Consider the following 14710-nt stretch of genomic DNA (forward strand, 5'->3'; position numbering starts at 1 on the left):
AGACTTCTTGAGAGACCTATCTGACTTATAGGAATCCCCCTACTGTTGTATTTCCAGAGGAATTCCGATCTCTTCGCCTGTCCTTTTCCCCAAACCTGGACGACTACAACCCGGACATCCCTGAGTGGAGGAGAGACATTAGCCGAGTCATCAAAAAGTCCCTGGTGGAGGTGAGTGCAAACAACTCCTCTGGCTCAGACCCTTTTCCTCTCTGTCTTTACCGAGCTTCATGGAGAGGGGACCCTTGCTCAAAGAAATGGCAGGAAAGAGCTGGAGGCCAGGGGAAGTGGGTATCATCTGTCTGATACCTGCAAAGCTGAGCCCTCTATGTGCAGACACGTCACAGGTGCTATGGGGGGAAATGAAATTGAGTAATCAGAGGGTCCTTACCCCTTGTGAAATGCTTGTTCTGCTTAGAGAAGACGACCCTGGAAATATGTGACAGTCACGTGGCAGAGTTCATGATTAGCCATTGGTACATGTAAAAATCAGCTCCTGTGCATCATACTGGCACAGCATAAATACAATTGGTAAGGGCCGCCTGGGTTCCAGCTTTATGAATGGCCAGCACAACAGCACAGTGAGCACTCAGCACAGGAGGGTAGTCATCTTACTATGTCCCAATTCTTTTAATGGCATTTCTCTCCCACGACGGCCCCAAGAGGAAAGTATTATTGGGAGTTCCCTGGTGGTCTAATGGTTAGGATTCAGCGCTTTCACTTACATGGCCCAGGTTCATTCCCTGGTCAGGGAACTGAGATCCTGCAAGCCATGCAGCACGGCCAAAAAAAAAAAAAAAAAAAAAGGTTGGGGGGGACCTAAAAGATGCTTAAAAGAAGAGAAAGTATTATTGTCTTCATTTGCAGATTAGGCAGTTGAGGTTCAGAGAAGTTAAGTAACTTGTCTAAAGCCTCACAGCTAATAAGTGACAGAGCTACAAAACTGAAGTGAAGGTTCTGAATCCCATGTCTGGGTTTTCACATGTGAAGCACAGCCCCATCCAGTTCCTGGGAGAGTAACGAGGTGGTGTGGTTCATCCCTCTCTGAGCAAAGGTCACCTACAGTTTGATAAGACACCCTCTTCTAGGCACATTCCCCCCTGCATACTCCACTTCCATGAACAGTCAGAGGAATGTGATATCTGCTCATGGAGCTGCTTGGATTTATTGCACAAACCCAGAAAATCAGAGATGACTTTTGCGTAAAGTCTATTCTTAGCACGAAAGAAAAGTCAATTTAGGATTAGTTATACATTCTTTCCTGCACCCAACACATGGTGTCTCATGACCCAAAGGGATAAGGAGAGACAAAGGCCTTCAGGTAACCCGTGCTCAGAAAACAGATCTCGCATCCAGCCTTTTGGCAAAGAGCTGGCCTTCCCCGTATTCATACCATTATCTTTGTTGATATTTATTTAGCACTTACAATATTTCAGAAACTCTTCTCAGTGTTTTGCATTTTTAAACATGTTTAATCACAAAACCCCTAGCTTGTGATGTAGATAGAATAATTATTCCTACTTTACAAGTGAGAAAACTGAATTTAGAGGCAGATAACTTGCCCAGTGCTGTACAGTTTAAAATCAGGCTCTGGAGTCAGACCATCAAGGTTTGAATCTTGATTACCACTCCACTCTGCTGCTATCCTTTGCCTTGTTACATAGAGAGACAGGAATAAATGGAATAGTGGGGGTGGAGAAGAGTTATCTTCTGTGCCTCTGGGTAAATGCCATCTCACCTTCACCTTTCTTAATGACTCAGAATCCATGAGGTTATCGGTGGCTAAACATTATGGCCACCAGGGGGTGCAGCTACCAAACCACAGGCCCAACTGGAACAGGCCCTTTTGCCTTTGGAGCTGTTTGTCCCTGGTGTGACAACTGGTTTCTCTCCTCTGCTGTCCAAGAGAGATGACTTATACCCTTCAATGAACCCACAGCTCACCTCCTTCAGTCTACGGCGTTCTAGAGATCCACGTCCCTGTAGATCTCCAAGGCAGCTATCCAACACCCCCAGGTGATTTATCAACCAGGCATTAGCTCAGCAGTGACGTTTTCCAGGCTGATTTCTCTTCCCATTAATTGTCTAGGGATCAGATGCCCAGAGCCTCCACCTTTCCACCAGCTGTCCAGTAGGCTAGAAATGACTGCTCATTAATATTTCTAGGCCACTGCATAGCATAATCAGCTAAATGGAGAACAAACAGGTTGGCTCAACATCCCTCGGGATAAGGGGTGATGGGGTGGAGGGAGCTTTAAAGACTCCTTGGTTACCCAATCCTAAGAGGCAGCTGAGCCAGCCCTGGTTCCTAGCGCCCCACCCTGTATTTGAGATCAGTAATTACACTTGGCCACTTCTTTAAGTTCTGAAGTACCCTGTTGCCAAGTGTCCCCTAATAAGCTCTACAAGAGGTACAGCCGGCAGTCAACTTATTTATAGTTTTCTTCCTATTCATTCTGTAACAGAATTTGATATAAAATCAGCTGCCTTTTCCTCATCAATTGGGATTTTTCTATTGACATTTTGCAATGGAATCTTTAATTGAATGTCATTCAGTAAACAGTTTTGTTGATGACGAGGATGGTTTAGACATAAGCTTTGAGTTTAAAATCTAGGACGGGGCTTCCCTGGTGGCGCAGTGGTTGAGAGTCCGCTAGCCGATGCAGGGGACACGGGTTCGTGCCCCGGTCCGGGAAGATCCCACATGCCGCGGAGCGGCTGGGCCCGTGAGCCATGGCCACTGAGCCTGCGCGTCCGGAGCTTGTGCTCCGCAACGGAGAGGCTACAACAGTGAGAGGCCCACGTACCGCACAAAAAAAAATATATATATATATGTAGGATGGCCCTAAAACAGTATGATATCAGCTGGGATAGGAGCTGCTTTGTGATAAGTGTCAGGAGAAGGAAGGCAGGAGAGCACTGGTTCAGGACAGAGGCATTATGGTCCGACCAAGCTTCCAAACTAAGTGTCACCACTCACTACCTAGATGACCCCAAGCCAATGTTGAACTTTCCTCCATCTGCTGTCTGTCCTGTAGCAGAAATAGGGATGCCCCTCCCAGATCCCCATTCAGGGAAAGACTGTTATCTTAGCTGCTGGGAGTGCTGTGGGCAGAGACTTCAGCAGCCTTCCCCATGTCATGTCCCTTTCGGAGTGGCTCATGTCCAATGACGCGGTTGTATAAAGGCCTGGCCACTCAGCTCAACCTCAGACAAATCTGAAGGGCCATTCTCACTCCTTCCAGGATCTTCTGAGGCTGTTGTTGGCCTTTACCACAGCTCAGCTTCTCCCTCCGCCCATTCCTGCTTCCTGGCCTTCGCTCCTATAGATGTTGATTCCAAGAATGTCCCCTAATAAACACCCTACGCACTAAACTCAGAGCCAGCTTCCTGAACACTCCCAGCCCGTGATGTGTCTTCACTTGTACAAAGAGGCATAATAACACTTGCTCCAAAGAGTCACTAGGGGGTGTCACATTACATTGTATTAAGAAGTTGCTTAGCACAGTGCCGGACACATAGTAAGGACCCAATAAATGGAATTTCCTGCTACTTCGAAAAAAGTATAAATGTAGATTTCAGAAACCAACAATCATCTAATTGGGAAATCATGAAAAATACTCTAAAATAAGTGAACTTTACGAGGGCTCATGAAGGATAAGTAATGTTCTAGCAGCAAATGTATAGAAAAGACATTCTGGGGGAGATGGCATGCACAAAAACATTTGCAGGAAAAGGCTGGAATACTGAGAAATTGTACATGAGTCTATTTGGCTAAGCGTAAGATGACATTATGAGTTGTGGGTAATTAGTTTAGGAAAGAAAGGTGGGACCATATTGCAGAAGGCTTTGAATATATCTTTAACCCAGTTGGCAGTGGGAATTTGTGCATGAATTTGGACATGGAAACACAATCTGCGTTGGACTGTAGGAAGATAAATCTGGAAGTAGTAGCCTGTCTCCTGGAGATGGGAAGGCTGTTGTAAAACTTGAAGGGAGAAAGTGTAAAGGCTGAATTGAAATATTAACGGGGGGGGCATTTAAACAGGAAGGAACCAATAGGATCATTCATGTGGAGGGTGACTTGTCAAGATCTCATAGACTGATTAGATAAGACATGGAAAGGAGAGTGTGGTGCTGGAGATGAGATAAGGCTCCCAGCTAGGGTATCTGGGAAAGGAGTGGCTCCGGTCATCCACATGCAGAATGAAGATTTCCGGGGTGAATATGAGAAGTTCTCATAAAACAACCAAATGACGTTCTGACTTGGCCGCTGGAGAGAGAAGCCAGGATTGTAGCCGTGGATTCTAGAACCATCTAAAGAGTGGGCTCAGGAAAGAGGAAGTTCTTGAGTGAGTGATATCTATGATTTTAATAGAAGATTCCATGCAGCAGAGTGAAGGGCTGAGAGGGCTTCCTGGAACCGGCTGGTCATCAGGGTCTGACGCTGTGGAGAACTCAGAAGATGCCTGGGGGCTGTGGTCTGGGGTTAGGTTAGGTGATGGAGGTACGCCTGGTCAGTCTGGAGAATAACTCTAATGCTTCAAGGAAGAAGGAAGCTAGGTTAGAAAGTGTTAAGGCATGAGGGGTAGAAGATAAAGCTCAGTAAGTGACGGCCGTCTCCCTGGCAAGGTCCACTCACTTATACAAGGCAGGTACTGCTATTATTCCCACTTTTTAATTTGAGGAGATGCAAAGTGTTTCAGGTCTCAAGGGGATGGAGCTGGGATCAGACCTCAGAGTCTGACTTGTACCCAGTGGTGTCTCTCACATCCCTCCCCAACTGGTGCACCCAGGACCCTACTTTCCCACCCCACCTCCACACCTTTGTGTCTTCTTCACCGCCCCCCACCCAGCTCTCTTCTGAACACATGGTCCCTTCTCATCAGCTTTCCTGCAGGACTCACATGCCCCTCTGTGTCTCTCCCTCAGGCCACCGGGGTTCCGGGCCAGCACATCTTGGTGGCCGTGCTCCCTGGCTTACCCACCGCTGCCGAGCTCTTTGTCTTGCCCTATCAGGATCCCACAGGAGAAAACAAAAGGTCAGCTGAGGACCTGGAGCAGGTGAGTCCTCAGGTGACATTTCAGCTTCTCCCAGCAGTCTGAGCCACAACCCTGCTAGTGTCTGACCACGACAGCAGCTCTGGGGGATCTCCACTTGGGAGCAAGGGTGCCGGCTGTTTGTGGAGTCTTCCACTTTCCTGTCCTCTGTTGAGAAACATAATCTGGTGATTTAACTACAGCTTCACCAAAAAATATGTGCAAGAGTGTGTATTGTCAGCAGTGGCTAAATCACTCAGAGTATATCCCACGCTGTGGGATACTCTACAGTGTTTACAATGAATGAGATAAATCTTTGAGTGCTGATGTGACAAACTGTCCAAGATACTAGGTGGGGGTGGGGGGAAGCAAGAGGCTACACAAGACATAGAAGTCAAATCCATTTATATCTTACCTCACACACTTACATCATAGGAGTACCATGAGAATCAAATGATGTATCTTTTTAAAAAGGTACAACTTTCATACAAATCATGAATCAGCACCATACTAAGATGACCTGATTTGAGCTTATAATAAATGAGTGATATTGGCTCCAAGCACCTCTCCTGGCTACGTGGGGTCTACTCTCTCCTCATCTCCACCACCTCTGAAGTATTAGGGTGTCTGTATGTGTGTGTGTGTGTGTGTCTGTGTCTGTTTCTCTCTCTTCTGCTCCCTTAGGTCTTTTTTCCTCCCTTCCTTCCTTTTAACTTCAAAAGGTTATCCAATCTCTATAGTGAAGATTATTACTATGATGATGTTATCGTTGTTCTTATTCTTCACCCATTCAGTTAAAATGATCAGTCTTGGGCTTCCCTGGTGGTGCAGTGGTTGAGAGTCCGCCTGCCAGTGCAGGGGACATGGGTTCGTGCCCCGGTCCGGGAAGATCCCACATGCCGCGGAGCAGCTGGGCCCGTGAGCCATGGCCGCTGAGCCTGCGCGTCCGGAGCCTGTGCTCCACACGGGAGAGGCCACAACAGTGAGAGGCCCACATACCGCAAAAAAAAAAAAAAGATCAGTCTTGGTCTGGTTCCCCTGTTAAAAATGACATGATTTTGGTTTCTCAATTCTTTCTGGCAGATAGATTAAAAATAGGATTCCTCTCAGACACTAAGTAAATATTGGCTTTTTCCCTTCCAGTACTTGGAGCTTTTCAGTTTACTTAGAATAAATCTATAATCTAGTCCCATGATCTCTAGTCTCCAAGATGGTTTGAGAACCTCCTATAGTAGCCTTATTAACAACCCCAAATTATAGGCTGGCCTATCTGCGAGCACACCTGCCTTTTTTTTTTTAATTTTTTTATTAGTTTCTGCTTTATAACAAAGTGAATCAGTCATACATATACATCTGTTCCCACATCCCTTCCCTCCACACCCGCCTTTTAACTGCCACTTTTTCACTTGGCAAAAGACTCACCTCTCTATTGTTTTCCATGTGCAAGTAATTGAATAACTGGGCTGTCAAGGAAAGCCCCACTGAACCCCATCTCCTAGTGAACTGTAGTTAGAGGTCGGGCAGCAGGGAACCCATCAGACTTACATCTGACTTTGCTCAGCCCTAGCTCTAGACTTCCCACTGTATTTGACAAATTATTCTCTGCACCTGCAATTCAGTGGGAGAAAGAATGGATTATTTCTTATCACCACACTGCTCATGAGACCTAGAGGGGAGATAGGTCGCTATCCAAGGCATGTAGGTAGGGACGCTTATAATTGTTCCTCCTCTGGAAATCTTATATTGTACATGAAATCCAGAATATAGTCTTCTCGGTATGGAAGAGTCCAGATTTAAAGCCAGCTAATTTCCCAGGTACCACGTCATCTGTGCATCCCTATTTCTCATACTTTTCATTTTTTCTCTAAAATATATTTTCTAGATGTTTCCTTGAGAGGAAATGTGGGAAGAAGAGGGGTGTGTTCTCTTAAACTTGGTTTACTTGTGTATCTTGCTTTGACTGTCTATTTTCCCTAGAGTTCTTCTTTCTCTTTATTCGGTCTTGTCTGAGTGGCTTCTCCAGGGACACTCTCAGAGACCTGAGTAATCATCCCTGAGGCAGCCTGGTATAGGTATTGATGAGCCATTTAATTAGAGATCTAAAGGCAGCTGGCTTGGCTTGTGTGAAAGCTGTGGGACTTAACATTTGGTACACATGTAGGGAGTCCAGACATTTTATTAGAAAGACCACAGGTTTGGAGAAACATAAACCAGGTTTCTAGCTTCAGCTCTTATATTCATTGTGTATATCCTATAGAGGACAAATATTCAGAAAAGTTAAGTAATTCAGCCCAAATCACATAATCTATAATACCTATCTCAGAGGGTGTTTGAGAGGTCATTAAAGAAGTGATACAGCAAAGCCCTTGACCTATAGTAGATACTCAGTAAGTGGTAAATAGATGGTGGTTACATTTATGGACATTTTGTGATAGGAAGAGAGTATATGAGAAATGCAAAAAAAAAAAGAAAGAAAGAAAAGTAAGAGTATTAAAGACTAGTATCGTCCAGGGCATGTATTGGAAGAAAGAGGATGGTGACAATAAGGAGAAAAAGATTAATGAATGAAATTGCACAAGAGAACAAGGACAACAGGAAACAGAAAGAACATGCATGAATGAGTAAACTGGAGGGAGGATGACTCATCTAAGTTATCATGGATGGATGGCATTAAGGGAAAACAGAGTACCAAGTGAGAGATCGTAACTCTGGTTAAGGGAATTGCCAGTGTAGCAGCCTTATCCAGGACTCAAACTAAATACAGTGACCAAACAAATGCCAAACCAAGCACATAAGAAATCAGTGTCTTATGGAGAGTATCATTACCCTGATTAATAAGTGCAGTTATGAAATCAACATACAAATTAAGCCTTGTGTCAAGAACCAGCAAAATAGGGGCTGCCCACAGGAATCCTATAGGTTTTGTCCTAAGAGGGGTCCTTTAATCTTTCTCTCTGACTCAGTCACTCTAAAATGAAGAACTTCAGGCCCCAACAGGGAGCTGTGAATTGCCTGAGGAGACACAACTCTTCAAGGAAAATGAGTTTCTGGTTCTGTTTCTGCAACTAACTCTCAAGCCTAGCAGTCCCCTTGCTCCGCCATGCTGCAGATGTGTCTTTGGGTACCACTTGAATTCTGCAGGCCCCCCAAGATACCAAGACTGTTGTACCAGGAAATGAACAAGAGATGTTTTGCTTTGGGTTTTTGCAGGGTTTTTTTCCTGAGGCAGTGAACATATATTCTATTCAAACAAATATAAGGGGAAAAGGTGAAGTCATGAGCTTCTTTAGTTGGGAAGTCCAAGGATAGAGTTCAGGTGTGGATGAACTCAGAGAGGAAGCATCACCAGATTACTCCCCTGTCTTCCTCTCTCCCTCTTTCTCCATCTCTTTTAGTTGCTACCACATGGGAAGTCTGCCTGAGAATGAAGCCAACACATAGGAAGACAAGAATGGCCACAGGAAGCCCCAGTCTTTTATTTAGTCATCTTATCAGCCCCATTCAAAAGACATTGCCTCTCCCCTGAGTGCACCCCAAGAGCCCAGGGTGATAATTCTCACTGACTCAACTTGGCTGAAGTGGGCATGTCTTAACTAGCCTGGTAATCAGAAGACTAGAGCTCCATTAGTGACAACTCAAATGTTTTATACCCTCCCTGGATCAGGAGTTTAGGGAGCCCTTCCTAAACCAAATGGGCAAAGAATAAATAAGGATATGGTTCCTTAAAGAAAAATGTGGGGGAAGAGAAGGAACGGGAGGCAGGCAAAAGCAACTGACTTCCTCTGTCATAAATTACATAGAAATTTCGACTGAATACAAAATAAAACCAAACAACAGAAAGGACCCCACTCCTTTAAAGGCTGCACTCTGAATCCCAGATGGAACTTGGGAAGAGCTGTCTTTATCCCCCCCTCTTAATACTCTGGCCCCTTTCTTGTAAAGATACTGCACAGAACTCCCAGCAGGGCAATGAGTGGGACCCTGGCCAGATGGACCCTGAAGACTGTGAGGGCAGGGCCCCAGCAAAGGGCTCTGGGCTCTCCTTCCTCAGCTTCCTCTAATAATGTTCCCAGGGGAGGAGAGATGCTGGCTTAGTTGGAGCTATCTTGTCTGTGAAATAAATTGAAAATTCCTCACAGTGAGAAGTACTTGACCTTGTTATCCGGATAACACTGGGCTGGGTTAATCAAGTGACCTCTGTCTGGGAGGCTTCCACCACTCTTTACTTCACATCTCCAGAGAGTGAGAAAAGTCTCACTTGCCCTTAGCTGGCCTCATCAGGGATAGGGCTACCCTGAAGCCAGCTGCTCAGGTGTGGAGCAAACCATACCCCCTCCACCACTGTACTCCCAGGCATCTCTCTGAGTCCTCAGATCTGTATCTGCCTCTCCTGGAAGGAGGAAGGACCATCATGCTCTGGGTGTGATGCTGTGCTGGGGAGATAGGGAGCCTACGTGGTGTTGTCTTGCTGAATCCTTAAAGGGTATGAGTGCATTTAAAAGGAACAAAAAGATTAAGGACAAAATGTCAACCACCAACAGGGGATTTCCTCTTTGGTTGTTTGTGTTACCATATACATTTGACAGATGCAGAATCCAAAATCCAGGGAAAGGAAAGGTGCCTCTGGAAATGGAGCAGTCTATTGGCAACATTTTTAGAAATTAAAGATTCATTATGAAATGTAATAAATCATCTCAGACTATTTTCTGTATACCCAGTCTGCCCTGTTCAGATTTTTTAAAGCGAGGAATTGAAGAAATATTTTGGAGTTCACAAGGAAGGTCACTAAAACAGGAAACTGTAATTGAAAGAATAGGTAAGAGTTGTGCCAAAGGAATATGGCAAAAGGAGAAAAAGAGAAGCTTAGAGCTGGTGTTGGAGAATCCAAGGGAAAGGAGTGAATATGGACAAATTATTTCTTCATTATGTCATCCAGGAAAAACTTCTTAGGCACTTTAATCAAGCTGATTCTGTTGTGCTAACAAAACAGAGAATTGTTAAATAGAATTCATGTTTGCTCCATTGCTTACTCCAAGTTTTATTCCAGAAATCATGCTATATGAATTGAGAAAGATCTTTCTCTGTTGATTCCAAAAGTAATATCATTCAACTACTCTTTGAGGGGGCCTTCATAACTTAACAGGATCAGGATTGACTGACTGGGTCAGTTGCAAGGTCATCCCAAGCAAGTCTCCCTCTAAACATGGCACCAGAATGCTATTTATGTTCAGTTGGGTTTGCATCCCTCCTCCCAACTTCAGATATAAGCATTAGTTTTTTGGCCCAATGTAGCTTTGGCATGGATAAATCTGCCTAAGCCCATTTTGAATCTGTAGTTTCACTTTGTACCACTTCTTTGGGTTTCATGTTTCATAAATTACCAACTGCTGTGTTGTCCTTAAACTTCTCTTTCTTCATGTTTCAATGTTTGACACTCCATTCTAATGATCTGAGAGTCTGTTTTCCTCTACTGGTCTCATTAAACATTGTTTAGATGTTGAATGTGTTCTTCGCATGGTAACCGTCCCTTCTGTTGACTAAACATCTCTAGCTCACCACTTCTGAGGACCAGTAGGGTCGTACCCATGAGTCTCTTCTGTAGACAGAGCCATGTGACTAATTCTGGCCAGTGAGGTGGGAGCAGAAGTGATAAGCGTCACTTCCAAGCTGAAGTGTTCAAATGCCAGTTACAGAACCTTAAGAATGCTTTTTCCCTCCTATGGTGTTGTGTACATTTGAGGGGGCTGATCTACCAGCCCTTGTCCCTGTGTGACTATAATGAGCCCAGCATCATTGCCTACCTGCAGTGGATATGGAGTGTAAGCAAGAAATATACTTCCTTTGTTTCAAGTCCCCAAAATTTTAACATCATTACCTCAGCCTGACCTAACCTATTCTGATTATCACACTTAAACATCATACTTTGTGAAGAAGATGAGGAGGAGAATTGCTATTTTCCCCCTACCAGCTCCCTTCCACTACACCCTTTTGATGGTGTCTTTCCAAGTATTTTTATTGAGTTCCCACTGTCTGTTTAAGTGGTAGTTTAAACGAAGAGTGGGTTGCATTTGAATCATAGGCATATTCCACCAAATAGGCAGATACTAAGAATAATATGTTGTTTCTTTGGTCATGATGATGATGATGATGATGATGATGATGATGATGATGATGATTATTTTTGAGATACGCGGGCCTCTCACTGCTGTGGCCTCTTCCTTGCAGAGCACAGGCTCCGGACACGTAGGCTCAGCAGCCATGACTCACGGGCCCAGCCGCTCCGCGGCATGTGGGATCTTCCAGGACCGGGGCATGAACCCGTGTCCCCTGCATTGGCAGGCGGACTCTCAACCACTGCTCCACCAGGGAAGCCCTGGTCATGATTATTTAGCTGAAGGAGAACAGAAAATGGAGAGCAGCAGAAGAGGGATGCTAGTACAAAGGATAAATGAAATTTGCTAAGACAACACACTGTGGACAGAAAAAGAAAAATGAATAGATTCAACTTGCTTTAGGAGGACGGATCTCCCAGCAATTACACATTATTTCACTTGAGTCTTTATCATGCAAACTTGCGTTCTTTCCATTTAGACTGTCACCACACTGTTCTATAGTTGCAGTTTATTCTACTCCTTTCATAGCCAAAGACCGTCCTAAACATTATAAATTATATTAACTGGTGAACAGAGTGTGGCAATCCTGAGGCTAAGGTTAGGAATTGCCTGTAGCTCATGTTGGTCAGCTGACATGGGACTGGTGTTTTAAGTTGTGTGCTTCACAGTTGGATGAGAGATAGAAGCATAATTAATGAAATGCTGCAATTTTTTATCTCCTAAATCTGCTCAGCTGGACCTCCTTCCAAATATCTTTTGTGTCTTTGTCAGCTGGCTCAAGGAAAATGTTTTTCATGGAAATGTCCTAAGATTAGGAGTCAAACAAAACTGAATTCTCGTCTCAATTCTTCAAATATTAACTGGGTAAACTTAGCAATGTCCTTTAAGCTCCATGTCCTTTCAATGGAGATACCAACACTAACACGTGAGATACGCTGTGTTAGAAAAAAAATAGTAAGAAATATGCAACTTTGCCCATACAAAGTGTTCAGTGCGTAGATAATATATGTACAAACGTATATAACAATTCATGAACTGATGAAAACAATACAGAATAAACATTTCTGCAAATGGGGTGGGAAACATTTAAAGTAATGTCAAAATCTGTCAACAGTTTCATACTCATTTGAGTAGAGAAATATATGGTTCTAATTGAGATTTTTCTTGTAAGCAGTGTAAATTTTATTTAGTTTTGTTTCTGTGCATAAGTTCTTTCCCACAAAGTATTGAAGAAACATTCTCAGGGAGAAGAAAGAATATCACTTCAGCTGGTTGAAAGAAAGAAGCCTTTCTCATGCAAATACATAGTCCCCTTTTCTCTATGTGATGGACTCTGCAAAACAGGATAGTTCCTTAATTACTTCTGATAAGTTTTTCCTATTTGAGTTAAAATATTTTTTTCTCCAAATATAAGTATGTATGTATGTGCACACATGTATGCGTATGTATATAAGCATATGAATTTCATGCATACTTAATTATATATATTTCACACATATATACACACATTTCTGTGTGTATATGTTTATTTCATAGCCAAAATCTTTCTGATTAATCTCTACTAAAGAATCCACTGTTGGGCTTCCCTGGTGGCGCAGTCGTTGAGAGTCCGCCTGCCGATGCAGGGGACGTGGGTTCGTGCCCCGGTCTGGGAAGATCCCACGTGCTGCGGAGTGGCTGGGCCCGTGAGCCATGGCCACTGGGCCTGCGCGTCTGGAGCCTGTGCTCTACAATGGGAGAGGCCACAACAGTGAGAGGCCCGCGTACCGCAAAAAAAAAAATCCACTGTCAGATTCTTAGAAAGGCCTTGCCAATTGAATGATAAGAAGAAGATAGGATAGGAACTTATACATTGTAACACTTTACAGGACACAAAGGAAAACCATTCTACACAGTCTGTGTTAGAAATCCACTCTTTCTGTAAACCTGGAACATTCTGGAAGCTTCTCAGTACCCAGGAGAAAGAGTAGCTTATATAGAGAGAATAAAGTTGTTTTCAACATAATTTTATCACAACCTTGTTCTTCTGTGTGGTTTGCCAAGTGGAAACATTTGAGGGGCTGAGCTTGAACTGGATCCCAGGTGCTCAACCACAGGTCACTGACAGTCATCCCAAGTTCCTGTTAAGCAAAGAAGTTCATCTGCAGGGCAGTTCAGTTCCATTACTGGACAGGGACCTCTGCAGGAGACTCTGTGCTTGAAAACAAAGCCATCAGGCCCTACTTAATTGATTAAAGGACCAAAGCTGTCATTTTGACAACTCAGTAGACTAAGTGAAACTTTATAAATATAAAAGGAAAGATAATTTAAGAATTTAATTAGCAGAACAATGTTCAGAAAGCATCTAACTAGACCTAAATTGCATATGAATAAAATATTACACTGTGATTAGAATGTTAAAAATGAGGCAAGGAGACCAGATAATAGGAGTGTGGTTTTGTCTGATAGCTCTCCACAAATTACTCGAAAGGGTGAATGAAACAGAGCAAATTGAGCTGGTTTTCTACTTTAAACACGTGAACAGCATTTTACCTTGTCTAGAAAACCTTACCTTATGCTGTTACTACCCAAAACAAGGTCCTTTGTCCCTTGTTGGGGTTATTTCATGGCCAGAATTCCATCCGTCTACCCAGTATACGTGTGTCAGCCTAAGGAGTGGTTTTAGGTTCATAAGCACGAAACAAGAGTCAGCCAATGCATTAAGTTGTGATTTACACTTTGTTGCAAATGTATAATTTACTATTTTAGCAGAACAATATTTATCATCAATAAATATCCATGAAATATCCATTTTGGGAAAGCCACAGGGTATGTTTTGGAGAAGAGAAGGGAAGCAAAGAAAGGAATAAGGTAGAGTCCACTATCAAGGAGTAAAATAAATGGATATGAATCTCACCAGAATTTGTAAATTGTATATATTTACTTCTTTTAAATCCTTGTGTATAACAAATACCCTCTCAGAAAACCAGGGGTGATTTCTCCAAGCTGGTAACAGGATAATTTTATAAGAGTAGAAATGATCTGATTTACTAATAGTTTGTCCTATTTTGTAACAATTCAGATGTAAAGTCAAGTCATGCTTAGAAAATAATCCTATCAGCATATTGTGGACTAAAAACTCAAAATCATATAAAACTCATTCGTATCATTCACAGATATAATACTGGGATGCCTTGGTCAGTGCAGTGAATATTGCTCAGCATATTTGTATATAGTTGGTGGCACAGTTTTGGTGGCACTCACTCTGACACTTCTTCTTTCAGGTATCAGAACTACTGATTCACAAGCTCAACCTGAACTCTGTGCACTTTGAGCTGAAGCCTGGAGTCCAAGTGCTTGTCCACGCGGCTCACTTAACAGCAGGTCAGTGTTCCTATCCCTGGGTTCTGGCTAGTGGCTCTAGCAGAGGGGGATCCCAATTTGTTGTTTCAGCAAAACAAGACTAAATGGTGCCACTGCTAATCAGAAATAGGGCATCAGTCTTTGGAGGTTCCCTTGCCGGGCCTTTTTGCCTTAATGGGGACCCATAAGGCAACAGAATAAGGTGATTTTCCCACT

At 43.5% G+C, this 14710-nt stretch overlaps 1 protein-coding gene across 7 annotated transcripts in view; it reads left to right on the forward strand.

The window, feature by feature from the left end:
• SORCS1 (sortilin related VPS10 domain containing receptor 1) overlaps positions 1-14710 on the forward strand; it is a 575706-nt gene that overhangs the window by 539379 nt on the left and 21617 nt on the right. For all 7 annotated transcript variants that reach the window (XM_081221934.1, XM_081221935.1, XM_081221930.1 and 4 more), the window contains 3 exons: positions 58-170; positions 4932-5063; positions 14416-14515. In XM_081221934.1, the coding sequence (XP_081078060.1) occupies positions 58-170; positions 4932-5063; positions 14416-14515 (345 nt within the window). The remainder of the gene's footprint in view (positions 1-57; positions 171-4931; positions 5064-14415; positions 14516-14710) is intronic.

This window comes from Mesoplodon bidens, assembly GCF_964165515.1.
Source record: "Mesoplodon bidens genome assembly, chromosome: 1".
Classification (NCBI taxonomy): Eukaryota; Metazoa; Chordata; class Mammalia; order Artiodactyla; family Ziphiidae; genus Mesoplodon; species Mesoplodon bidens.